General features: G+C 41.8%; 1 protein-coding gene across 2 annotated transcripts; it reads left to right on the top strand.

The window, feature by feature from the left end:
* Nucleotides 1-37: 37 nt before the first annotated feature.
* DCLRE1A (DNA cross-link repair 1A) lies at nucleotides 38-16365 on the top strand (the record flags this gene model as incomplete). Of its 2 annotated transcripts, none has more annotated exons than XM_084290655.1 (10): nucleotides 38-452; nucleotides 1893-3566; nucleotides 5528-5661; nucleotides 6480-6598; nucleotides 8309-8452; nucleotides 9376-9521; nucleotides 11115-11269; nucleotides 14948-15089; nucleotides 15748-15947; nucleotides 16190-16365. In XM_084290655.1, 9 exons carry the CDS (start codon nucleotides 38-40, stop codon nucleotides 15912-15914), a joined length of 3096 nt encoding a protein of 1031 aa, XP_084146781.1. In that variant the 3' UTR covers nucleotides 15915-15947; nucleotides 16190-16365. The 2 variants fall into 2 exon arrangements, with proteins under 2 accessions (XP_084146781.1, XP_084146780.1); XM_084290654.1 differs by having other exon boundaries at nucleotides 14948-15098.
* Nucleotides 16366-27969: the final 11604 nt, after the last annotated feature.

Here is a 27969-nt window from a genome sequence, read left to right as displayed (position 1 = left end):
CCCTCAGGAGGGCAGGGAGGGGGGGTTGTGCGGGGCCATGTCTGAGGAGGCTCTGCTGGAGGAGGACATTTGGGAGTACAGGTCCGTCAGGAAGCGCAAGCGACAGAGCGCTTCGGAGAGGCCCTCGGCTCCTCTGCGGAAAGTAACCGAGGGCAGAGGCAGGCTGAAGAGGAGAAATGGAAATAAAAGAAAATCGGTGCGGAAAAATGGTGCTGTTCAGGAAAGCGAGCCAACATCACAGCCAAACGAGGATCCAGAGGCGAGTAAAGATGACAGCAGCCTGCTCTCCCAGGAGAGCGCGGGCAGCCAGGCAGAGCGCGGCACACAGAGCGCGAGGCCGGTGCACGACGGGCACTGTCCCAGCTGCCAGATGCCCTTCGCCTTGCTGCGAGTCCAGACGCCTCGGTGGCACGTTGCCGAGTGTTTGGACACCCCAGGAGCCACTGAAAAAGGTAGGAGTAGGGTAAGAGAAAAGCTCTTCAGGAAGCAGTGTGAAAGCTTCAGTTTTCATAATTGGTTCACAACACGAGATGGTAGCTGGTATGATTTTCAGAAAGTTGTTGGTGATCATCTATTGACATTTTCTTACCAAATTTTCAGCTCTTTGTGAAGAACGTGGAAATCTGATACGAAAATTTCAGAATCTAATCTCAAAACTTTGTGATAGAGATTCATGATGGTTTAGCAAATCCCACTTTTCACTGGCTTGAAGAAATCGAAGGTGAATATTTACCAGCTTAAAATATTGGAATTCCTTTCAATCATTCAGTCAGTGTTCACCAAAAACCTCCTTCAGCTGAGACTTCTCTACTTGTAACACTGAATTTCCTGAAGTATAAATGTTATCCTATATCCACGTTGGTATGGGTATCAACAATAAATGTGTGATTTGTGCGGTTCTCTGAGGACAGCTGTAATCAGAAATCAGTCTATTAGGTTAATTTGCTTGAAACATTAGCCCCAGGTCAAGTATGCTTTAGAAAATTTATCTAGAATTATACATGAATATTCCTGTATTACAAGGTAACACCGTTTGGTTCACAGTTCTGTTCAAGAGGAATAGAGATGGAACCATTCCCATGACTAGTTCCATGTGAGGAAATACAATGTTTATAAATAACTGCAACTTACCTTTTCATATCTTTTTTACTTTCCTTGAAGTTTCTTCAGAACAGTGAAATCTAAGCCCTTATTCCTGATGTTGGCAGCGGTTTTAACTTGAGGCAGATGTGTTAACACCTGATTTCCACCTCTTCCTCCCATAATTAATGGATGAAAAATACTGATTGATTTGCATCTGTCTTTAAATTCTTAAAAGTTAGGCTACCAAACTCAACAAAAATTGCTTTGGGAACAGCCATGTTGGGTTTTTTGCTGGCAAATGGATCCTGAATACTTTTAGGACATAAGTAAATACATGACAATTTTCAAATTTAACATGTAACCTAGCAGACAATTTTAAATGCAGTTTCAGTTTGATTCAGAACCTAGGCTTGGTTTGTTTTGAAACATGTATTGGCCTTTTCTGGTGCTGTTACTCTGAGATCATTGCCTGCGCATGACACAATTCAAAACCAGAAGCCATGTAACTACGTTAGCACAGTACTGAAACAGGATGCTGTGCTCTTCTTGTTAGAAGGGTGAATGAATTCAGGCTTAATGCTGTGTTAGTGTCAGCCTTTCAGTTTTAGGTTGGAAACACTCTCATTCTGGCCTCGTCTCTGGAAGATGTGGCAGCTTGAAAATTACTTTTTACTTGTGCCTTCTCTCCTCCAATAGCTGCATTTATAAGAAACAACTAAGTTGTATGCCATGTGTTTTTTATTTTAACGATTATGCCAATAATATATGCAAACATATTAACAGAATTTCTCTTTAAACTGTTTTCATAGAGTGTCCTGATGGCTTACTCTGCACTTCTACCATTCCATCCCACTACAAGCGCTATAGTCATTTCCTACTTGCAGCGAGCAGGGCGGGAGAATATCTGGTAAGCTCTTCGGCACACGCTTTGGAGGGGAAGTCCACGTGCTCTACTGCTGCAAAGTCTGGTTGTTTCCCAAGTCATTCAGAAGAAATTTCACAGAATGAGAAACAATCCAATAATGTAAAAAACATCCCAAAATACGAGTGTGCATCAACGGTACAGAGCTCACCACAAAAGAAGACTCTAAATATAACCAGTGAAAGTACTTCCTCTTTTGCACATGCTCAAAACTCTCAACAAACGTTTCAGTTCACACAAACCACAGATAATAGTTGTAAATTTGAATTTTATGACTTTGCGTCCTCTCAAGAAAGTGTTACAGGAGAGGATCTGAGTAGTCAAAAAGATACAAATCAGCCAAGTCTACTACAGTCGAAAGTGGACTTCAGTGACTGTGAAATTTCTTACTCTCCACTGAGTACTTGTGAGGAAAGTGAAGAGGAAACTGATGAAGAGGAGAAAAAAGCAAAAATATCACAAAACGAATTATTCAAAGGCCAGAACTTTGAAGATATAGAATCTGATTCTGTGGAGGTCAAAAAATGCAATGGACTTCTTTTACAGCAGAAGCATCAGTACAAGCATATTGAACAGGGAAATTTTGTATTAAAAAAACAACACTGTGAGGAAGCAAATACATGGAACTGTCAACATTATAGCGGAATAGCTGCTTCTCAGAGTCACGTGAGCAGCAACTTCTGTAATTCAGCATGTGTAGGTAATCAGCATCATCAAGAGGCCCTAGTGACAGACTCCTCTTTTCCTTTTAGTTGTGAATTATTTGAGGAGGAGGTTCAACAGCCAGGATTGATTTCCTCAGCTGCTGATGCAGGTAACGCAGATTTGAAAGGTAGTGGTGCTCGTGCTTTGGATTCTGTGTGCGTGGGTCTTACAGGTACGCCACTGGTGGCAGTCAGGGAAGGTGCTGGCTCTCCTCTGTCACAAAAAAGTAAGGTTAGGAGGGACCCAAGTAACGGTTTAACCGATCCAGGTAAAATGGCTGCTAGTGCAATTGAAAAAGCTGCTCACCAGGAGAGTTCGCAGTCAGTAGTGAAGAAAGAAGAAAAGCTTAATGCAGCTGATGTATGCTTTCCTAGCCCCGTCTCTAAAACAGTGTCATCTCATCCTTTAGCAAGTGTGAATGCCAAATCCAGTTCTGCCAAAGAACTCAAACAAATGGACATTGGTGTTTTCTTTGGGTTAAAACCCAAAGTAAAAGAGGAAAGTAAGAGAGAGGTGTGTTTGAGTGAGGAAAAGCAGACACCAAGTTCAGGAACTCCCAATGGAAAGAGGCCCAGACAGCAAAAAAGGAAAGCTGAGAGAGAGGTGTGTTTGAGCGAGGAAAAGCAGACACCAAATTCAGGAACTCCCAATGGAAAGAGGCCCAGACAGCAAAAAAGGAAAGCTGAGGGATCTGTGGAGGACGTAGAAGGAGCTGAAGAAAGTTCAAATAAAAATGGAGAGCTGGCAGATGTAACTTCTGGTGGCCGCAGAAAGTGGAGAAAAAAATTTAGAGAATTACCTGCTACAGGTGAAGGAGCAAGAAAAAAACAGTGCCCTTTCTACAAGAAAATACCAGGTGAGAGATAATTACTTCTTTCTGTAGTGATTAACCAATTTGGGTTGGTGTATTGTGTTTTTCCCTAATGTAAGCTTTCAGCGTGTTCGCTCCCCATAGTCATTTAGTGTTGCAGTCTGTAACGAATTTTCCTTCTTCCATCCCAGTCAATGAAGTCTTGTTTGGGTGCAGATAACCAGAAGAAAGTGATGGTAGAACCAGAGTCAGCAGTAGCCTCATCAGTAAAGCACACTGACATAGTCATCTCAGGAAAATGATTTCAGGGACAGACTTTTGCATGTGTTTGACAGAATAAGAAACATGAGGAGTATTTAAAGATTGATACACATTCTTATTTTTTTGGATATATCCCTTATTAATATGTACTTATTTTAATTCCCAAATTTAATCTTCTATGTTATTTCATTTGCCAGTGAAAATAGGGCAGTCAATAACAATTATTTCCTTACAGTAAGTTAAAAAAAAAAAAAATTCGTTTTGTATATGAAGCTCACAAATAGTAGAAATACGAAGTGCTACAAGTATGTAAGCAAAGAAATTAAAACCAAGCAAAAAAATTAGCTCAGAAAAACAGACAGGAGTCCCTCGGTCTTTTCAAGCTAAATACAGAATAATGCATCAGGAACTTTAAAAAACAAACAAACAAAACTTCACATACTCTCAGTTCTGTTTACCACCAAAGGATTTAGTCTTAATAAGATATCTGAGGAAGCCAAATAGAAATACATCAGTGATTCCGAGTGCCAAGTTGCTGCTTGAGGATTGATCTACAAGTGCGTGTGAGGTTACACCCGTATCTTGGGTTCTGTGGGCTGAGAGCACTTCCCATATGTAATAAATGTGAGAAGCAGAGTTCTGTGCTTACAGTGAAATTCTAAAGTTGCTTTGCTATTATCTATATTATTTGGTGTTCTCAATTTTATTACTATACTTCAAGTGTATTTGACTGTGTTTTATATGTTGCTAATGATACTTATCTATCCCCATGGCCTAATATAACTCAGCCTCCCTGATGTTTCGAGTGTGGTACCTCTCAAACAGGTTTTTGTTTGTTTGTATTGTATTGTATTGTTTTGGTTTGGTTTCAATTAGCAGACCACTATATTTCTTTGGACTTGCAAACACTTGAGGTTTGATCCTCCAGTGAGTAGAAGTATTTCTAGCCCTACTGGAAGATCTGGGAAATTTGCATAACAGACAGTGAAAAATATTTGAGTGCCACCAAATACAGTTGTTCTGTGCAGTATTTGGTGGTTTTACAAAAGTGTAACCCAATGTGCAAGGACCATCTGTCATACATATACACTTAAAAAATTAGATTTGCAGAGAAGAGAGCTGTCTTTATGCAACACCTTTATGCAAACAATACTGAAAACATGGAATAGCTGCAAGTCGGTCAAGTTTCATCTCAACAAATTTTTTTGAAGACCCCGGATCGCTTATTTGGTAACTAGTAACTTGGTAGCATGTTTTAGGAGGAATATTAACCATAGAGTAATTGAAAAATTACAGTTTGATCACAAAATGCGTTTTTTGTTTTTTTTTTTTAAGCTGTCATTCTCCATTTTATCTTGTGTTAAGATGCTGGTATTAGATTTTAATTCACATGAACTTTCAAAAATAATAGCTGAATGCAGATAGATGTTTTCTGTTTGCTTTGCCATCTGTGTAGGATGGCAGCTGAACAACAGATATATGGAAGGCCTTTGAACATATTTGCACTTGGACGCTTTGCTAAATCTTTGTTTTAATGAGATAAAATCTTTTGTGACTGTTGACTCATACAAAACATGCTCATCCTTAAATCGTCCCTAAAACTTTATATAGAGTGTAACTGTTCTCCCTTTTCAATTTGGAAGAAATAAATAAAAAAGAATAACATTAAAAATCTAACTAGAAACTTGTTCTGAACTATGCATGTTTACTGACGAGGTTCTTCTGCCTTTTTCCTTCTGCTGTAGGAACTGGTTTTACAGTTGATGCTTTCCAGTATGGAGAAATTGAAGGCTGCACAGCCTATTTCCTCACTCATTTTCACTCTGATCACTATTGCGGGTTGACAAAAAACTTCACATTTCCAATCTACTGTAACAAGGTAAGGGCTTTCAAGATTAGTGGATGTTATCCAACTATTTGCAACTATAATCACTTCTACAGTGGTGAAAATAAATAGAGGACCAGAAGTTCCACGGTTGGGGCAATTATGCATGGTGGAAATTTGTAGGGGAACGTGGGATCCCCTTGCAAGAAAGCTTTGGGGAGATCTCATTGCAGCTTTTCAATGCTTAAAGGGGGCTTATAAAAAAAAAAAAAAAAAAAAGATGGAGAGTGACTTCTTGTTCAGTCAGATAATGACAGGACAAGAGGGAATGGTTTTAAACTAAAAGGGGACATCTGAGTTAAAGGTTAGGAGCAAATTCTTTGCTTGGAGAGAGGTGAGGCACAGGCTGCCCAGAGAAGTTGTGGATGCCCCATCCCTGGAGGTGCTCAAGGCCAGGTTGGATGGGGCCTTGACCAACCTGATCTAGTGGGTGGCATCCCTGTCCGTGGCAGGGAGGTTGGAACTAAGTCATCTTTAAGGTCCCTTCCAACCCAAACCATTTTGTGATTCTTGACTAGGCAATCTGTAACAGATGTTTGCTGTGGTGTTCCTCCGTGTTGGCCTCCTCTTGGATTCCAACCCATAAAGTGCTGACAGGCTTTCAAAAGTTTATTTGTTTTTTTTTAAGACAGCTTTTCTTCAGTTTGCTTTTTGAGAGGTGAAATGCTACTGAAAGGCTTGATTACATGCAGGATCTCATAGTTTCTCTCAAAGCCAGTCTGTCTGGCTTTGAGAGCTTTTGTTTCTAAAATAAACAAAGGCTTTGTTTAGATTCTGTTCCTATTCCACATTAAATCCTTTTCTTGTTACAGATAACTGGCAATCTGGTGAAGAGCAAACTTCGAGTCAAAGAGCAGTACGTCCATGTGCTGCCGATGGACACGGAATGTGTTGTGAATGGCATCAAAGTGGTGTTGCTCGATGCCAACCAGTATGTATCACTCCATTGGTTGGATAGAATATTAAAGATAGCTGTACAGAGGCTGTTTTTATTTCTGTAGTTCTTAGGTTTTAGTGCATCTGAAAAAACAAGGGTAGAAATTCTTCAGATACCTGACGTGACTTAGTAATGTGTATTTTCACTTCACAAGAGCATTAGGCATGTAGAAACCTAAATGTATAGCAAGTAGTTAGCTTTTGGAATAGGTGAGTTGTTTTTTAAAATCAAACATAGGCTTTTTTGATAACTCTACCTTATTTTTATTTTTGCTTGCAATGAGTCCCTTAGTGTTAACCACACATAGCTCCTTAATTTTTACACTTCTGAGAGCTTGGGATTTTCCAGTGGTCTGGACACTTCAGTTTTTGTTTTCTAGCTGGGAACATCCTAGAACTGGTTATCAGATCTGTTAGGTTTCAGCTGAAGATAGTGAGATCTTCAGCTAAAGAAAAATGTGTTCCTTTGGATCCTGAGAGAGACAAAACCTAGCCAACATTTTTAAAATTGAATGATAAAGAAAAGCCTGTTGAAATCTGGAGGAGAAAAAAAATATCTACTGGATTTGGTGATAAAGGGTGAGATCTTTGCCCAGCATTGCACTGTCAGTGTGTGGTAATGCTGGATTCAGGGTTCAGTAGCTGCTGGATTCCAGCCTCGTGTTCTTGCCATTCTGTCTCTTGGTACCTTATTTGGCTATGGGCTCGAAGAGAAGTCCTTTTCCTAAACTATATATTGACACACAGCACTGTGTCACAGCTGGTTTGAATATTACTTATCTTAGGCTTTGTTTATAGTTGGAGAGATAAGATTCCATGAAGTCCTTTGAGAACCCTTTCTGGGAATGAAGGAAGCCTTGTTTCTTATGTAATTTGGACACTTTTCATTTTTCCTGTTTGCCTCCTTGATCCCCTGCCTTCAATTTAAAAGGCATGTAAACCTTAGGTACAAAGTTCAACTTCTTGGAGAGTTTACCAATTCTGTCATTTTAGCTCTGATTCATGCCAGTTTTCCTGGTTTCTGAGATTTCATTTACCCTTTACAGATGATTCATGTCCAAAATAGTCCCAGTCTGGTTTTCCAGTCTGCACTTGCCCTTCAGACAGCTTTGGTGAGGAACTGCAGAAGGCGCAGTGGATGCATTGTGGCCAACACAAGAGTTGTATTTGTAACCACTGAATTCTGGATGTTGGATGATGTTTAAAACCTGCAAATAGAGTTTAAAAGGAAATGCTTCAGTAAGTCCTACAGGAATGAAGATACATCTGAAATAATAATGTTTCCCCCAAATAAGAATGCTGCTGCTTTTTGGTGTGCTGTTTCTTCTTTAAATCAAGTCTAATAGAATCTCAGAAGTTGCAACTGAGGCAGCATCTTTGTTGTACCTAGAAGAAAGAACATCCCAAAAAGGAAATAATGCTTGATTACTTTATTGTTGGTAATTTTTCTTCTTTCTGTCTCAGCTGAGAACTCAAGGCTACTTTGAGGCAATAAGGATAGCTTTAGGATTCCTTATAAAACAAGAATTTCTAGCTAACTTAGTCAGCATAGTAGCTGTGATTTTAAAATGCTGTTCTGCATCCTTTCATGCCACTGATATACACTGATAAACAGTGGTTTATCTCTTGTCTTAATGCACTATACCTATATAGAAACTAACATCATTTGCGTGGTGTTTTCTTGTTTTTTGTTTTTCCTTTCCAGTTGTCCAGGTGCAACAATGATCCTTTTTTGTCTGCCCAGTGGAACTGCTATCCTGCACACAGGAGACTTCAGGGCAGATCCTTCTATGCAGCGCTACCCTGCTTTGCTTGGTCAAAAAGTCCACACCCTTTACCTTGATACCACGTAAGCTGCATTTAACATATATTTTTTCCATATAATCCTCTTTTCAGTTTAGTAAAACTTTATGTGAACCACATAAATGTAAGTATAAATGACCTTACTGTTTTAACACTTGTTAGCTAGTGTTATACAGACTTCAGAAAAACATCTGATTTTATATATGTCTGCCTTGTTCATCTCCTATGCTGTTACGTGAGAGATTAAAAGTAGGTGTTGGAAAAGATAGTCAAGTATTTGTTGAGATGACCATCTTATTTATACATGGTATTAAGTTCTGGGTTGCAAAATTTGTACATTAAGTGTTTAACTCTAAAAGTAGAAGATTGTGCAACGTTGCTTTTATGAGTATTCAGCTATATTATGAAAGGGGTCGGGGGAAGAGAGAATTCAGAGAGTGAAAGAATGCCAAATGGTTGTCACTTATCCAGGTTTTCATTAGACCTTTCTGTGACTCATGTATATAAAATTGTTTTTCTGTATATGATGACTAATGCCCAGCTGCAGTCTTTCATTTCTCTTCCATATGTTTCTGCGAATGAATAATGCTTTATGTTATGGTTTGTGTGCATGAGGAAAAATAGACATAAGGATGTAATTAGTACGTGCTGCAAATATCTAGCTTGAAAGAGCACTTGGTATTTATAGAGGAAAAAAAGCTACAGAATTGAGTGGCAGTGTCAGACAAGTGAATGGTTGTAGGGTTGTAGAGAGAAGACTGATATACTGAGTGTAAATTTTATTCCAATAATTTTATCTGAACACTTCAGTGGTTTCTAATAGATTTTAAGTAGACTGAAGTTATATTTCAGAATAACATCTTTGTCATTACTTTGTGTAAGTGTGCATGCAAGTTGGAGGTCCTTCTTGGTAAATTCAGATTTTTTCCATTTAGTGTAATGAACTGGTGTCTTGTTTCCATGCCCCAGGTACTGTAGTCCTGAATACACTTTCCCTTCTCAACAAGAAGTTATCCAGTTTGCTGTCAATACTGCCTTTGAGACAGTGACTTTAAACCCGCGTACTCTAGTTGTCTGTGGCACTTATTCCATTGGAAAAGAAAAAGTTTTTTTAGGTATGTAAAAAACCTGTAACTGATCAAATAACTAAATGTCTAAATCAGTGTTAATGACTTTTTCTTGAAAAACATAAATGGTCCCTTAGTCTTAATAATCAGATGTTGCATTAAGAAATCAAACAGATTTAATAATTCTACTGCTAGTTCTCTGTTTTTCTCATCAGTAAGTTTAAACTTTTTGATAGAAGTATTTTTTTGCCATTTTCACAACCACCACCCCCCACACACATATGAGAATACACATTTGAATACCACATGAATGAACCTGTTCAATTGATTGTGGTGAGAAAAGGGCTAAAGACAACTTAAAAGCATAAATGACATTTTCAGTTTTAATAATTTTATTCTGTCAAGAGAGCATGGGGATGTAGTTATTCTTCAACTTCTATTATTGCTAACAGTTTTTCCTTCCAGGTTTACATTATGCATTTTCATGAATACGTATAGTAATCAGTTTTAATGAAATCTGTTTTAACACAGCATTCCCCAAACCAAAACACATCTTTTCTGTCTTAATGAAAATCTTGTATGCTATGCTTCACTCAGTTACAGTGTTAGAAAACAAAATGATTGCCCAGATGTATACCCTGGAGCAGGCAGCTGTGTACCATTTGTGATTTGAGTATATTTGAAGTCATCAATACAAGAATTTCACACTGAAATTTAGTTTATTTACATTGTTTGTAGCATATTCCAAAAACTAAGTGTTTCTGGCTTATTTGAAATAAATAACAATTCACCCCACTAACATTTTACCAAAGAAATATGACTTAGAACTTATCAAAGTGCTTCTATTCTCCTTCTCTTTCCAGTTGTCATACTAAATTCTGGTACTGAAAAATGTTTTTCGTGTTTTTTTTTTTTAAACAGCCATTACAGATCTTTCTTCTTAATTTTAGGATATGAAATACCATTCATCTTGTTGAATATGGATTTTTTTTCAGTATTAAAAATAATTGTGGTATTGTAGAGTATCCCGAGTTTGAAGGGACCCACAAGGATCATCAGCTCCAACTCCTGGGTCTGCATGAGACCACCCAGAAAATCAGACCCTATGTCTGAGAGCGTTGTCCAAACACTGCTTGACCTCCATGCATCAATCTCAGTGCAATGCCCACTGCCCTGGGGAGCCTGTCCCAGTGCCCGAGCACCCTCTGGGTGCAGAACCTTTCCCTAAACCCCATCCTGACCCTCCCCTGTCCCAGCTCCATGCCGTCCCCTCGGGTCCTGTCGCTGTCCCCAGAGAGCAGAGCTCAGCGCCTGCCCCTCCGCTCCCCTCGTGAGGGAGCTGCCATGAGGCATCCCCTCAGCCTGCTCTGCTCTGGGCTGGGCAAACCAAGGGACCTCAGCTGCTCTTCACACGTCTTGCCCTTTAGGCCCTTCTCCATCTCTGTAACCCTCCTTTGGGCACTCTCTTTATGTCCTTTCTATACTGTGGTGCCTAAACCTGCACACACCACTTGCAGTGATAATCCAGTACAGTAACTAGGAATGTCTCCAAAACAAGTAACAAAATACCTCTTACTTTATATTTTTTTCTGTGTGTTTGGTTGTTTACTTTTTTTTTTTTTTTCCCTATTAATCCTAAAGCAATTGCTGAAGTTCTGGGCTCAAAAGCAAGCGTGTCCTGTGATAAATACAAAACGCTGCAGTGCTTGGAGTCAGCAGCTGTTAATTCCCTCATCAGTGTGGACTGGGCTGGTACTTTGCTTCACATTCTTCCCATGATGCAAATTACTTTTAAGGTAAGTTCTGAAAATATACTCTGTTAGTTAACTTGCTAGCTAATCTTACTGTTGGTTCCTCCCAGCCAGTGTTGTTTGGTGCTTTTTACCCTCTTGTCAGATCATATTCATTTAGTAGAGTTTTGACATACTGCAATACATTGAAAATGAAATGCAATTAAGCATTAATAAATGTCTCCAAACGTGATGCACGGAAAGTGTAACTTCAGTACAGTGCTTGTACAAGATAAGGTAAGGTTTGTTCAAAGGCTGGCTCTTTGCAGGCCTTTTTGAAGTAGGTTTATGTAATGACTGCAGGATCTATCCTATTAGCAATTAATATATTTTGACATTGAGTCCCTGTTTTGAGCCTGTCTTTTACTTTGTGTGGTGTAGGAGAAGACCAGAAGGATTTTCTGGCTGAGACTTCCTCTGTTTTGAGGCAGCCCACGAGAATTTCCGAATTTCAGCCTAGGGTTCTCCATGTTCATCTCTCAGGTCAATTTCCTTGGATTTACAATCGTTCTTTCATCTGTTAAAAGAAAATGCTTTCTGCTCTGGTGCTGAAGAATGTGAATATGGATACTTGGGGATACACGTAGGAATACAGATATTGGAAAATCAGCGAAAAGCCCTCCATAAACAAATGCACTCAGTAAATGAATTGAAGGACACTTCATACATACACGTGCTTTGGTTTTTCCACATGCAGGAATCCTCTTTTATTTGTAGCAAAAGCAAGTAAAGCAGTTTTTGTTTAAGACATTATTTCTTCTTAGATGACTTTAAATACACATTTCAGTCAAGAGATTTGAGACAGTAGGATTTTCTTGTTGAAAGTTTTTGTGGGGATTTCTTAGTTAGGAAAGGTGACAAATCCCTGGGGGGAAAAGGTGTTTCTAAGTAGACCACAAAATACAGAATGACAATAAGGCAAAGCAGCAGGCTCTACTTTAAAGGTAACCTGAAAGACAGAGAAACAGTGGTCACTTAGGCCTTACAAACTTGGATTTATTTTTCTGCTTTAGTGCAGGCCTGCTGTGCCATCCCAAGCAAATTCTTCAGAGCAAGATGGTATTTAGCTGCAGACCCAGTCAAGGTCAGAGTTGACCTAAAAAGGAGAAAAGGAGATGGTGTGATTTGGACAGGAGCTCCAGGAAAAAGAACTCAGTGTTTCAATATTCTAAGTTCTATAATCTTTTCGGTGGTGAGACAGGAAATGAGTGATGGGAATATACATGGATGTTTTTTTAATGTGTTGTCTTAATAAATAGTGCTATATGTTAGTTTCTTCTGCAGCTTTTTGGCTTGTTACACAATTCTGCTGCTGCATCCCAGTGTGTGCGGCGTACTCACATAGTTGGACTTTTTTGGGCAGAGGGCGTGATTATACCACAAGGATGTCTTACGCAGCGTTACTTCTCAGGGTGAGGCAGTTGTATCGTTTGCAGGGGCTTATCTCTGAGTGGGGATTCTGGACAAATTGACAGCGTGCCAGAAGCGATGCCTGGACCCTGCAAAGGGCCGGGAAGGGCTAAAGGCACAGAGGTTCAGAGGACAGAGATGGGGGGCCTGGGGTACCAGCTACGGTCCTCTGCACTGGGACTTTCGCTTCATTTGTGAAGTTGTTTGAATTTGGTCTCACCCTCTTGTTAATAAGTTTGTGTTCATGTGAAGAAGGCAGCCGAGTGGTCTTCCAGAGGCTAAGCTGATGAGGCCAGTAACTAGGTGTGAATGCCCTGGTGAAATGTAGTATCAATAAAATGTGAGAATGATAAGTGCTTAAAGATGAGTTCCCATCGCCTTTCATCTTATTTCTGTTCCAGTAGCATCAGTAAATATGAACTCAATATTTTAAGGATAAATTAGCTGATCAAGTACTGCTGATTTCAGCAACACTAGATAACAGCCTGTCATGGCGATTGAAGGAGGCTGATTTAGCAGTAAAATGTATTTTCCATTTTAAAAGGATGAAGGTTTAGGATAGTGTTGGCCAAAGAAATAAAAGAAGAGATTGGAATGTGTATTTAAAGTGAATGTGTTATGAGCAAACACTGTAGTCATTTGTTTTGTGGAAAGAGGCCGTCTTTTCTACAGTGCTTTTGTGTTTCTCTTGAAACAAAAACAACATTTTATAAGTCAGAAGTTGGGACTTCTGCCACTTGAATATGCAGTGGGAGATTTCCAGAGGACTGGGGTCTTCAGGTCCATGCACCTCCTTCACGTTGCTTGGCTCCGTAATGTCATTCACTGAAAAGTGAGGGGAGATGTTGGGAAGTATCTGTGATTGAAATGCACAAATTGTTTTTGATGGGATTGAAATTGCATCTTTAGTGTGAATGTAGCACACCTGATTTATAACAAAAATTGAGAACAAGTTAGCACTGATTACTATCATAATTGTGTTTGAAGTACTGGATCTCAGTCAGGCAAGGGGAGGCAATACAGTTTTTGTGAATTGTTGCCTTAAGCCCTGTCAGTCTTCTTAAATGAAGTGTGAAGAAGCAGGCTGCTGTAGTTGTATTTGTAATCTAGTGAAGATTGGACTTCTGCAGTGCATTAAGAGCCGTGGAGGCTGGCCATGATTCCTGCTGCAAGTGTGTTGTGGTAGGGTTTTTTGTAAGTCTTTCACGTGCCCAGATTGATGGGTTCTGTGTGTTGCTACTGGGCATGGTACTGAAGGTGCTGCTAAATGCAGCAGTGTCGCAGGCAGCTTTCCACTTCCCTCTGTAATGATTTTCAAGTGTCTGGCAGGGTGGTTAGTGGTTAGTGTTCTGTCACAGCCTCCCCATCTCCACCCCCCTCCCCTTTTTTATTCAGCAGTGTTTCTTTTTTGTATTCCTCTTCCTGCTGCTGCTGTGAAGTTTATGATTTTGAGTTCTAAAATCTCATAAGTCTTTCAAATGAAGAATATGCCTTTAAGGTTTTATACAGGACACATGAAATTGATTTTCTGCTTTTGGTTTGAAATAATACTGACTTCACTTTATCCAGGAATAGGATTGTACATTCCTTATACTTCTCTCTCATCTTGTTCCTGATCCTAGCTTAAACAACATCGAAGGCTAACTTAGCCAACTTGGAAACTATTTAAATTTCAATTTATTTTATTTTATTTTTTTCTTAAGAGTGAAGAGATGAGAGCTAGTTTCCTTCCTACCATGACTGTAGACATGATAAAGCACAGTTAGTTGTCAGAGCAATACTCTACTTGTGCACTGGCTTGCTGTAATTTTTTGGGTAGTTTACTTAATCTTTGAGTGCTTCTGGAAACAAACAGATAGCAAGATGTCAGTGGTACTTTAAATTAACCAGATGATTTTGCACTGAAGCTGGCTTTTACTTTCTTTTATCAGAACTCAGCTGCAAGAGTGCTGACCTCCAGCTGAGCGAAGGAAATGAATAGCTTGGGGGCAAGATATACAAGATGTAATTATGCCTCATGTGTTCTGATTTGTAATGCGTAGCTATTAATATGCGCTTATTCAGATGAAGCAGTTGAGATCCTAACGTACAAGGTGTTCTGCAAATTTAAATATTTATCATTATTAATTTGAAGGCAGGTGGTATTTAAAAGAAAAAAGTTCTTATTCATGAAAAAATAAAATTTAGTCTGAGGTGTCTCCGTCATAAAATCTCCAATATTTAGACTAAAGAGGCGTTTAATGGGACTCGGTATGTGCTATATTCTTTTAACAGGGCTTGCAAGACCACTTAAATAAGTTTTCTGAGAATTTTGATCAAGTTCTGGCTTTCAAACCTACTGGATGGACCTACTCTGATTCATGCCTTTCTCTGCTGGATATCAAGCCTCAGACAAGAGGAAGGGTCACCATTTATGGTATAAGTGGTAACGATTCAGTGCATCTGGTTGTGTGAATGATTTTCTTATTTTTTGTTCTGGAAACTCCAACTGTTCTTTGTAACTAATGTTTTTTTCTGATAAATTGTTGAGAAACTGAACAGATGGATCTCTCCAGGAGAAGAGTAATCGAGGACACTGTAAATGTAGATTTTTATGTACATTTTGCTCATGTCCTCCTCTTGCAAACAAAGGCTTTTATATGGTATTGCAGAAACTTCAAGGATGAAATCTTGGCCCTAGTGATGCTGGTGGCAGTGCAGTTCCAGAGCCAAGATTATTTCATCCCATACCATACCTCACTCCTACAGTGGGGAGACTGGGGATCTTCTTCTCCTTCTCATTTCTTATCAGTGGATGGAGTTGAATCTCTTAAAAACTTTAAGGTTCATTTAATTGAATGTTAGATACAGCTCATTTTGCACAGGTGATTGATTTGGTAACATAATGCAAGGGAACTTTACCAGAAATGAAATCTGGATTTTCCTTTTACCTTAGCTATAAGATTTAGATCTCCAGTTTGATATTTTATTTTATTTTTTTATTAATTCAATTTTTTCTGAGCTGAAAGTTTGCAAAAGTATTTTGGCAAGAAGCTAAGCGGACTGACAGATCTCTCTGATTTGCATTATTTCAGGTATTCCTTATAGTGAACACAGCAGTTACCTGGAAATGAAGCGTTTTGTTCAATGGTTGAAGCCACAGAAAATCATCCCCACTGTAAATGTTGGTGACTGGAGAGCCAGAAGCTTGATGGAAAAGCATTTTAGAGACTGGATGACTGAGGGCAGTGGACATAAATAACTATAAATAACATATATGTATGTCTCAAAAGAGGTAGGCTGAATGGGAAACAGAGTTCTGTGAAATTGTGTTTAATTTCTCCTTTTTCCTTGGATCTCTGTTTGGGAAGGACTATGCTGCTATTCTTCTGAGAGAGATGGATTTGGAGCGGGGGGGAAAGAGCACCTTGTTTTCTGATGAAATATTAAGTTATGGGAAAATGAATTAGTAACTTGTTTGCAAATGCATGTTTCAGGTTATTCAAATTAACTTCTTTTTCCCATTCTTTTCCTCAGATTATGGAGATGCCTACATGTACGATGCTGGGAGTGAAACCACCTCCAGGTTCATCATTTTGGAAAATAATTTATTGTAATAAATAGAAGAATGAATTTTATAAAAGATATTGCTACCTACATTCTACTCAAGACTTTCTATGTTTTTGCTTTTTTAAATAAAGAACCTCCATGAAGCCTGTGTGTTCTTTCTAAGAGCAAAGTACATTTCTTTTCAGTACTGTAGTTGCTAATCTGAGAAAACCCTTTAATGCTTTCCATAAATGTTCCATATATGTTGCTTGTGTTGCCCTTGTAGTGCAAACTCTCAACACATGGTCAAAGCACAGAAGTGCTTCCTCTTCCTGTAGTACAGAGCTTCTGGGTTTGCAGGGTTGTATGTACAGGTTTGTCACTTGAATTCTGGAAAAACAAGAAAGGCAAATAGCAGTGCTGCCAACAGAAAACTGAGTTTCACTTTGCGTTTTCCTCCTGATTCCTGACAGGTTCTTAGTGCTGCTTTTTCTGTATCTACTTAGTATTTTTTTATACTGAAGTTGCATGCAGGCACACTAGTATAATTTTAAGCACTAATATAAAAATAATGCCAAAGTTTCAGGACTTAAGAATTTGGATGATGCATAAAGAACTATCCTTCAACTCCCTGGAATGGCTAATCTGGAATTTTCAATGCCTTTTTTTTGTCAGGAAAATGTTTATTTAATGATCAGTGTAAGTATAAACAGATCCGTGTCTTTGAATGATGAGCTCTGTACTGTGATATCACTTTTTATCTTCTCAGAGAAATAACCATGCAAGACTGACAGAAAAACATTCTTACACTGATTCACAATTCTGGCAGTACATTCACTGAAATACGACATTGTTAAATGGTTCTGCTTAAATAAGGCAATTAAAGGCATCTGAAGTTTTTATCCTACATAACGCATTATGCTTGCTCCCCTTATCACAAGAACCGTTCACTGTCTTGGATTTGGCATACCCATTTCTACAATTCCACTCGCTCTTGGAGTAGGTGTGTTAAAAAATTATCTGTTAAAAATCTTGCAGCTACTGAGCCTGAATTACTGTCTTGTGTACAAGTAGGAGCAAATTTGAAGGTACAGCTTGGCAGGTGAATGCTTATAACAGTTCAATCATTTAGGAATTGTTCATGGCTTGGGGTTCCTGTGTCTTCTTCTTGACTTGTTTTGCACAAAGTATGAGGTGCTGGAGTAATCACACAGGTCAAAATGGTAATTGCGTCTCTGACATCTTCTTGCTTCCATAATTGCATTTTCAGGAATGAATATCCCTACAGAGAATGAGTGCGTGCGTGGGCTCTGACCATGCTGGTGCGGTTGCAGGTTTGCAGCTCAATTAGTAAGCCTTTATGCAAATAGTAGCAGGGAACCAAAATAAACTGGCTTTCACTGCAGATGGTAGGTGCGAGACACCTGTTGCCTCACGGTGGCTCTACCTTGTGCTATCAGACTCTATGCTGTTATCTAGAGTAAAGGGTTGTGTGGGTGTGTTATTTTTTTTTGGGGGGGGGGGGGAGGGAGAGGCAGGGGGATGAAAGCAAACTTATTTCTGGAACTAACCACAAAAATGTGTCTTGGAAGACGCTGACATCGACATCTACGAGATTGACTCAGTTAATATTGTTCTGATTTGGAACAGATGCTGATAGGCTCACAAAGCAAAAGCAGAAGAGGAATGGCTTTTGTACCAGATTCCTTTTTAGTCTGTATGTACTGGAGTCTGTTTTCAGTTGTCTGCTCTGCTGTAGGTATTGGTGCATCAGCCCTCTGATTGCTTTCATTCCTCCTTCTTTCTGGTTTGTATTTGTACTTCTACCAGCTGTTTTTCGAGGGTAGCCTTGAATTCTGCAGCATTTCATCCTCCTTCATGTTAGGCGTGCTCCATGTTACCATTTACTTGGCCTCCTTCATATGGAAAAAAAAAAGTCTTCTCAGAATCCAAAATCAGGAAAGAAAGTGTGGTTTTTATTCTCTATATTGTAAAGGAAGAATATTAATAACAGGATTAGATTTCTTAGATTGCCAAGAAGAGCAGAACAACAGATGTGGAAAACCATTTAATTAAACAAGATTTTTGTGGGAAGATTTTTTGCAGGGCCTTTTCTCTTTTCTTTCCTAGATTGTTCCTTGGGCATGCTCTCTGATCGCAGCTGATGAAGTCCTGTAGGGGGCATATATAAGGCTATGATAAACCTTATTTCAGAGTTGTTGCTCAAGTGTAATTAAGTAGGACATGGGAAGTAGCTCCACTTTTCCTAATGATGGAGAAAGTGTTTCCTGTCTTTTGGTAATGTTGACATTAGGGATATATGATTGGAGTGAAAAAAATATATATTATTTTGGTTACAAGTATTCACTCTAACTGAGGATACCACTTTTTCAAAGTCAATAGGCTGGAGGTTATTTGGGCTTTGTTACAGCAAGACTTGACCCGAGTCCCCCGTGCAGGGGGTAGATGAGGCAGGCTCTGTACTTACCTCCACATCAAATGAGTATCACATGTCAAATAACAGATTTTTCTAAAGTAAGATGGGCTTGTGAACACCCTGGATCTTCTTCTAATTTATTAAGTGCTGACAGACTTGGGGCAGAAGGCAAAGCAGGCAAAAGGGCAGCTGTAACCTCCTCAATCAGTGCCCACTCTAAAGAATCACTTTGTATTTCCCATCAGGACTCCCTGCTCTGATTACATATCACCCCAATAGGCAGATAAATGAGCTAAAAGCAACGCTGTTTGAAAAGGGCAGCAGGAGGGGAAAGGGGAGAGGAGGAGAGCAACGTGCTCAATGAGCTGAGTCAGGCAGTGGGGCTCAGATGGGCTGTGAGAAGCAAATATCACGGAGGAGGGCTGGGTGCTTTCCACGCACACCTTGCTGCCCATGGGCACGCTGCCTGCAGACTTCCACACTTCAAAGGGGAGCCACCACCACCTACCTGTGTGAAGCCAAGAAGTCCCAAGGGCCCAGAGGAGGATTCCTCCAGCTGGTTTGTCTGCTCCGAGATCACCAGGGAACAGAAGCAGAGAAATGCTGAGGTTTGTATGTGAACAGCAGCTCATTGCATAAGTGAGCTTGGGACCAACTCACTGCATTCAGCACAGAGCGTGAGATGCTGGTAGGTTGAGAATGAGACCCTAAATCCCTGGCCAGCACAGCCACTGCAGGCTCGTGCTTGCTTTCAGGCAGAGGGGTGCTGCACGGGTGGACCATTTCTGCTGCAGAAGCCTGGGAAGCCTTGTGTGGAGCAGCAGCCTGCAAAGGCAGAGCCCGCACTGCCTGGGTGCCTTTCCTGGTTCCACTTTCCCTGAACCCTTACCCACTGTTGTACAGTGGCACCTCGTTATCGAATCTCCAGCAAATACTTTGGCAGGGAAGGGTCTTTTCCACTCGGTCACATTTACATGTGCCATGGTATCTCAGGGCAGATAGCATCCTGTTTGTGCCAGTTTCCAGCAAGTGCTTATATAAAACAGTTTTTAAAAACCCTAAGTTTTCCCATTTTGCATTTGAATTTAACTTTATTCACCTTTCCTTCTGTACGCTGTATTGGTTGCTATGGATAGAAGCGGAGAAGGTGCACCATTTCAGGTGATAGAAGAGAAAAGGATACAAGTAGTGCATGTGAGGACAAGGTGACACGAGGACACAAATGCAAACAGGGTGACATCGGAGCTGAGTTCAGCAAGATCAGGGCTGGCGATGAGGTTCTGCTCACGCTGCCTCCCGCCCCTCCTGGCTGCCCACCAGCATTCGTGCAGGGAGACGCTGCTTTTGGTGAACCGTGTTGCGAGAAGCAAACCTTGTATTTTCTGGTTGGATCTGCTAACCAGGGAGCTGCACCTGAAATCCAGTCCTCTGTGCTGCTTCCCAGGCCGAGGGAGTGAGCTCTGGGGCACAACAAGAACATGGTTTGCCTCTAGCTCCTTCATGGTCACTCATGGAAGAGGTAGCGCCTCCCAGCAGGGCCCATGAGGCAGTGACTGACAGCCTGGGGAGGCTGAAATGAGGCCCTGAGTGGTGGGCAGGGAGGCTGGGGGCTGCCAGGGCCTCTGGAGAAACAAATGTCTCCAGCAGGGTGTAAATGTGCCTGGGTTTCTGCCCTGTAACAGTGAGACCTCTGATTTCGACAGCAGAGACAAGAGGAGAGGGGTGAGGGTGGTATGGCAGTGGGGCACTGCCTGACAGCTCGTTAGGCAACGACTAACTACCAAACTGCCCAAACAGAGGGGCAGGGTGGGGGAGCAGGCCGCGGCCTGATTTATATCCCTTCTGTCAAATGCCACCTGCATGGAGCTGTCGGTGATCCACTCACTCGTGAGTGAAACCAAAAGGTCCATGAAAGAGCCCAGTGAACCATCAGGCACAGCACACTCACAAAACATCTTGCCCACCAAGCAACCAAAATCAAGTCATTTCCTTTCTGTTGACAACCCATTTATTTCTTCCTTTTTTCTCCCTCTCCTTTTTAACCCCTTGAGGAGTACTGGTTGCAATTTGGGATGCTAGCATGCAAGGCAGAGTCCAAGCCAGCAGCAGATACCACATAGAGAAGGAGCTCAGAGCACCACAGAAAGTTCAGGAAAGGCAGCGAAGGGATCTGGGTGTACCTGGAGCAAACAGGGCAGTGGTGAAGCTTGCCAGAGCAGCCATGAAATGTGATGCCTAATCAACTGGGGAAATTTCAGGGATTTCACAGCGACAGAACTGAATGGTCAGTGACTTACTTTCCAGTCAATGCCAACAGACGTGGAGGCTCTCATTTCCTGGTTTGGTGCTTTCCAGTGCCCTCCGGGGATGTTTACTCAACGAAGCAGCCTGATTCCTATGCCCCCTGGGGACAGAAAGTGCTTTACCTTTGGCTGCTATAAACTTGGCTGCAGCCCCAAGCTGCTGTTTAGGAAGCTCGGGAATGAGCACGAGGAGGTAAAGGTGCGCAGGAGCCGGCCAGGCAGGATGGCCACTCACTGAGATGAGGCTCAGATCATGCCCTCAGGTACACCTCCATCTGCTGTTTTTCTTTTCTTATTCTTTACAGATGTTACAATAGCTCCTCAGACCTGGGACAAAGCAGTTCCATGCCAGAAGCCCAGACACCAGGACCTACCAGAGGTGCAGGAGACTCGCTCCAGCAGAAGCACACCATGGGCGGGGGACACTGCTTACTGGCCCAGGGATGAAGAGGAGATGCACTTCAGAGGCCTGGGGTGGTTGGTGTCCCAAACCTGCAAGGGGTCCTGCGAGCAGCCAGACCACTGAAGTGGCACTCAGGAGTTATCCCAGAGGTTCCTGGCCAGCTGGATGCCCAGTAGCCCCTGGACAAGACAATTGCTTATTGACTCTGTTCTGCAGGGGTACGCCGTGTTACATTATCCTCCTGTCTTCTTGCTGCAGTGCCAGAATCTCTCTGCACTCTTCCTAGCCTCTTGATCTCCAGCATCAGCAGGACTTAAACAAGACAAGTACAAATGGATGGAAACTCTCAGGGTGCCAGGAGCTGTTGAATTTAGCAATGCTTCATCAGGCTGCCAAGAGATATAAATACGGACACGTATTTACTGTGAGTTACTTTGATGCTTCAGCTGGCCTTGAAGAGCCGGAACTGCTGCTTGTCTGATGCTAGGGAATAACCTTAAACTGTTTTTGGTGTTTTGTATTTTTTTTTTTTCAAATCACCAAATACAACAAAAATGTATTTACAGCAGAGAACTCCACTTTTACTGCCTTTGACTCAATTTTCTCCTACCCCTGTCCCTCTTTCTGTTTATAGTTACTCCTCATGACTCAGTTTTCCTTCCTCCATCTGCATTCTCCCCCCAGCTACCCTTCCACTGCTGGGAATTTCTTAGAAATGTTACACTACCAGCATTCACCTTTGTTCTCAGAAAAAGGAGCACAAGAACATTGGCTTGGAAGCAGAATGACATCTCTGAGGAATGACACAGGCTTTGGATGTGAAATAAAACTGAAGAGGGGCAAATCTGAGGGGAGAAGGCCCGCAGGGCATCTAATCAGTCCAAGGGCATTTAGCATGTAAATGAGGTTGTTTTGGCAAAATATGCCCTGGTGAGGAATATGCCACTGATTAGTAGGGGCTGCAGAAGAGCAAGTGCTTAAAAATATGGGCTCCTCTTGGGTGCAAAAGCTGTGCCACCTTCACAGCTGGCAGTGGTGGTATCCTTCTAACAGCCCTTGGAGGGAAACAAATCATGATTTTGTGCTGGCTTTTGTAGACACTCACAGGAAGCAGGAACAGATATCATGGGAAAGCTTGCAGAGACAGCAGGAAAAAAAATGGATGTAGCTCTCCTGAAATCCACAGCCACGGCGGTGGTGCTCAGCTGGGCTTCAGGAGGATGTTCTGTGGTGTTTCAATGTTCTCTCAGGCTTGCAAAGCCCACAGCTTCCCTCCTCTGTGCTGCAGCTGGGAGTTTCAGGTCAGGTTCCCCAGCCAGGACTATTTGCACAGTCGCTTTGCTTTGCTGGCCGTCAGGGGTCTGCACAGACCGCCTCAGCAGCACAGGCATGGCGGGACGGGTGCTTCACAGAGCGCTGGAGCTGCACGCCGCACGGATTTGGGAAGCTCAAGTGCCCAGAAATCCTGGGCAAATGTACAAGATCCTTGCAGTCTGCCAGAACAACATTTCCAGGTGGAGAAGGACATGTCTGAGAAATGCGAACATGTGACGGACTCTTCCAAATGGGTTTCATGGCATACCACTCATAATTCAGTGCTTTTCGCAGAAACACAAAGGCAGACAAGGCACATGTCCTAGCTCTTTCAAGCTTTTTTTTTTTTTTTTTTTTTTTTTTTTTTTTTTTTTTTTTCCCTTTCTCATTTTTCTTCGGGGATTACAAGAGGTGGAGGTTTAGATTGATTTGTTTTTCTTTTCTGGAGCAAGTGTTTGGGGATTTCACTTTTCAGAGGAACTTCTGCTATGTGGAGAAAGGTCAGAATTTGTGTGTGTGTGTTGTTTTTCCAGTTCCCAGGGCCGCTGGAGACAGGCCTACACTGAGCTGTGGTGGCTCCAGAAGGATGCTGCCTAGAGCAGAGCTCCAGCAGAGGAGGGCTCCCAGGAAGGACATTTTCCTCCTCCCACTAACTGAACAATGTATACTTACAGCGACACTACTGGAAGAGACGGCAGCATCCCTAGTGCTCATGGCAGTGGCTGCTTCAGATTTTCGGGTAGATTTGATTAGAAAACTGTGTAGTTACCATACAGCACTGCCTAGGATTATGTTTGCTTAAAACTATGTTGTGCATAGTTTCCAACGTGCTGGTTGTTGGCACAGTCTGTGAGGACAGCCTCTGTCGCTGCCAGCCCCAAAGCTGGAGCATGCAGGCAGGTGGCTGTCCTGTGAGCTGGGGGTCACTTGCTGAACTGTGCCCTTTTCTTCCTTAACCTGCTTTGTGGACAGCATTTTGAAATGAAACGGGGTAAGGAACCAAACCAAGAAGGAGACTCTGGGGAACTTTGTGGGTGTAAGCTCTGCTCTGATGCAGATGTTTTGCTTGCTTTGGTTGAAGATTTGGTTGACTGGGCTCTTCAGGGGAGAGACCACTGGGCTGGGAGCCTGGTTGTTGTAAAAATCAGTTTTTACAATGATGATAATAACAGACATGGCATTTTAAAACATGACGTTGCCACTGATAGCCATGGTCTTAGTGCTCCCACTGACTGCTGAACTTCACGCTCCACTGCTGGGTTACAAAAGAAACCAACTCTCAGGCACAGACCTGGACTCAGGTACCCGGTGTGGAAAATCCAACACGGCCAGGCACTTGCTGCTGTACATCCAGTCCTGCTGCCACCACAGTGGCTTTGCACCTGCTGAAGAGCTGGTCCTGATCTAATATCAGGGAGGAGAGGCTGAGACTCTGTCAGGCACATTGCTGCTGGCTGCTGAGCATTCTCCCTGCTGAGCATCCTCAGTGCTGCGGGGCACAGAGACACAATTTCTCTTCAGGTGCTTTTGCTGAATGTAAGATTTGCATCAACCTTGGCTGGCCTCTTGCTTTCTTCAAATGATGCAATAAATTAGAAAGTGATAAGGGACCAAAGGGAACGTTTGAAATTCCAGTGGCATTTCTTGGAACAGCCCGAGACGCTCCAAGTTCCTCATGGCGACCTGCTGGCCAGCCTGCGGGAGGGAAGGGGCTGGCTGCGAAGAGACACTTCTGTGGGAGGGCTGATCGTCCCTGGGAAGCACACCAAGAAAGCCCTCAGTGCATCTCAGATTACGTTGTCAGTTCCCCTGACCTGAAGGTCCTGTGGTTAAAGCTTTCTGCTGAGGATTCGGTGCCCTTGCTCTGACCCAAGGAGCCCCGGCAATGAAGTACCCTTATAAATATTAGTGTACCCCTTAACGGGACATGAAATACGAACCACCCAATGTGTCTGACTGAGAAGATTTCCGTTTGCGTGGTGCAGCTCTCCATAAGCAGCACACAACCAGGGTGAGCTCCCTGTGGGGAAGCAGGAGCATCGCCACATGTTCGCTCATGTCTGTGCTGTCTCATGTTCCTGTAGGGCACCAAGGGCGGCTTCTCCCTCAGCACTGATGGGCACATCAGCACCTCTCCAGAGGTGCTGATACAGGTAAGTACATGTATATAAGAGATTGCATGATACAAATGTGTGTGAAATCACTTTTTGAATTTTACTGTGGGTGAAAGAAATAGTTCTCCCAAGGGCACCCAGAATGCTGGGGGCAAAACACCAACTACAGCCTGGTGTCCCCAGATCACCACCGACCTATTTTCTCTCCAGTGTACAAGGTACCATTGCTCTCCCTTATTGCAACTTCTTCTTCCACTTGCTGAAAGTGCAGCCATGCCAAAGCATGCCTGGCGCGGTACCCCAGGTCACAGGGACTCTAAATCACACCTAGCCCCATGGGCAGGTAGCACAGATCCCCTTCCCTGACTGGATTTGTTCTCCTGCAGGGCTTGGGCTCCCTCTTATCAATATTTGACTCCAACCCTGGTTCTCAGCAGTGTTGACCTGACGTAGAAGCACTGGGACTGTGTGTACTGCTTTGTGCTTGCTGTACATATATTTTTTTAACTTCAGTGACATCACATCAGTCTGGGGACTTCTCTTCCCATTAATTTTAATCTGCTCTGGGACTTGCTTTTCTCCTGGACATTTGCCACTTTCCTGTTGTAGAAGGTACCAGAGAGGTAGAAAGTGCATGACTCATATTTGGGAATTCAGAGAGAAAATCAGCGGCCAATAATAAGTGAATGTAGCCATGAACTAACAGTCAGGGAAACAACCTAAAGGCACAGGAATGAAATACAGTTACTGCCGAGCACATTAATCTTTAGCTAATCATGTAATCTGTGTTGTAGTCTGTTGGTTTCTGTCTTGTAGACCCAGCTTGCAGGTGCAGAGTGATTCAACTGGCATGTGTTGCATCCAACACCAGCCCCTGCTTCCACACAGGTAGCTGTATGTGGTCAGTGGTGCAAGAAGACTTCAGGACTTGCAGCCTTCCTTCCACTGTTTTACACGCAGGTGCTAGTCTGTGGGTTCACTGAATTTCAGCTCATGTCAACTTAAACATCTGTGTCAGGAACCCTCCACAGACCAAAAGTTACCTGGGGACTGGCTAAGAAGATTTTTTGATGCCACAGAGTGTACTGCAACAAGAAGTTACAATAGCACCTGTTACTTTAAGTGTCCATTTACATAACACCTTTAAATGCTAACATGTAATCTAAAAAATTAGCAGCTCCATGCCAGCTGCCATTGGATTAAAGACAGTGTCTTGGGAGGGTGGCTGGGATTTAATGGGAGCTCTGGGTACTGCCGTGCATTTCTAGAGGCAGCACAGAGATTTAGCAGAATTTGCTCATTTGAAGAAAAGTAAAATTTTCATATTGGCAACAAGTGTTACAAAAGCAGGTTGCTCTTGTTTTTTAAGAGTAGGTTAATTTTTATTTTTTTTAAAGGGCTATTTGGTGTCCCATCTACAGGCTACTGGAAAGTTAAAGGTGGTCTTTGGAGGATGAAGAGGGGCTGTATTAGGAGAAAGTGAGGTAGTCAGGAAATACAATATGTGATGTAAATTGATAATCCATTTATTGATCACATGTGCACAGACAACTTCACACATCCTACCAGAATTTACTATACTGATGTCACTTCCATGTTGTATATCTAGCAAGTGTTGTGAATCAGCCAATATATAACATTAATTATCTTCATTTATCATACTGCAAACTGACAGGATTGATTAATGTAACACATCTGTAACTGTTTACAGAAGTAACCCCCCAGTTTTCTGAAATATTCTGGAATTGTCTCATGCTTGATATCTCTACCCAAATCCTGTTTTTTTCCAGAAGTAGCATCCTTCTATGGCTGAGAGGTGCAGCATACGTTGTGCAACGTCAGCTTCAGCAGCAATGCCACGTGCAGGTTCTGTGGCCCTGGCTTTCCTCTCACCACTGCATACAGTCTAGAGCTTCTCTTTGTTCATCTCTTCTTGGAAATGTTTCTATACAAAGTTTCAGGAAATTGCTTTAAGACTGTCTAACCTCTTTGTTCACCCACAACTGGAAAAAGGAGGTATTTGTTTTGCAGGTCAGTGACACAGGAAAGGTTACATGAAATGTTTGGGAAAAATGCTGAAAGAGTGCAGGATATTTGGTCTAAAAAATGGAAGGAAGAACAGGCATAAAAAATATCTTCCAGAATAAAGACTTCTGTGGAAACAATGGAGCAATTCCCCATGCCTGCTGAAAACACGCAAGAAAAATCTCAATTATACAGCCAGATGAGTCTTTGAACAAGACAGGAAGGCTTGGCCTTTTCTAAAGTTCAGAAGAATTTAGGCAAGCCTCAGTCAGGAAAGTCAAGGGACACGTCATCGGTGGGTGCTCTTGACCTAGATGATTCATGGTTTTAGGATCCCGGCCTAGAGGCCTGTTCGAGCAGGCCGACATGGTTACGGAGCTGGCAGTGCCCCGTACAGCGATGCCCTTGGCATCCTCACAGACTCCTTAGGCAGAAGGGGATTTGTTGGGCTCAGAGAGAGAGCCCAGAGCAAAGGAATCCCACAGCAACTTTGGAGGAAGGCTCCTAAGGAATTTCTTTTCTTCCATTTTCAGTCTCTGTTGTTCCGGAACCGGGGTTTCCCTCAGTCTTTATGCAGAATTCAGCACAAGTGGGCCTTTGAACACCACTGTAACAAATATTTGAAAGTGATCCTTTCCCATCCTGAGAAATAAGCATATCACAAACACTCTTATCTCCAAAACAGAAGAGAAAGGCTGTGTGAACAGTGTGAAAATTAATATTTTGAACAGGAGCTGAGTCTGAATTGTTTGTATAAATGTTTTTGTTTGTTTGAGTTACTGATACTGTTTTCATTTCTGGCTGAATACAATTTTATAAAGATTTTTTTTTTCAGTCCAGGTTGGATTTTAAAGCAAGTATAGAAATGACCTTTGTCAAATTTACTACTGCAGTAAGTGGCAGAAACGCTGATTTTAATAAGTGTAGTTTCTTGATTTGGCCTAATTCAACTGGAAGCTGGACAAATGTCTTCTCTGGGTCAAATCCACCTTAAATATGCTAATAACAGTAAATCTATGCCTGCTAAACACAGTTTAATTTATTTTGGCTATTTAGCAAAATAAAATGATCTGTACTCAAAAATGGTTATTTAGTTTGATGTCACAGTGTTGTATATTAACACTATCTAACAGCTATATATATATGTCTGTAAATACATACACCTGTATGTA

Source organism: Netta rufina (genome assembly GCF_964035555.1).
Source record: "Netta rufina genome assembly, chromosome: 7".
NCBI lineage: Eukaryota > Metazoa > Chordata > Aves > Anseriformes > Anatidae > Netta > Netta rufina.
The sequence above is the reverse complement of the archived record's forward strand: the minus strand, read 5'-3'. Positions and strand labels throughout refer to the sequence as shown.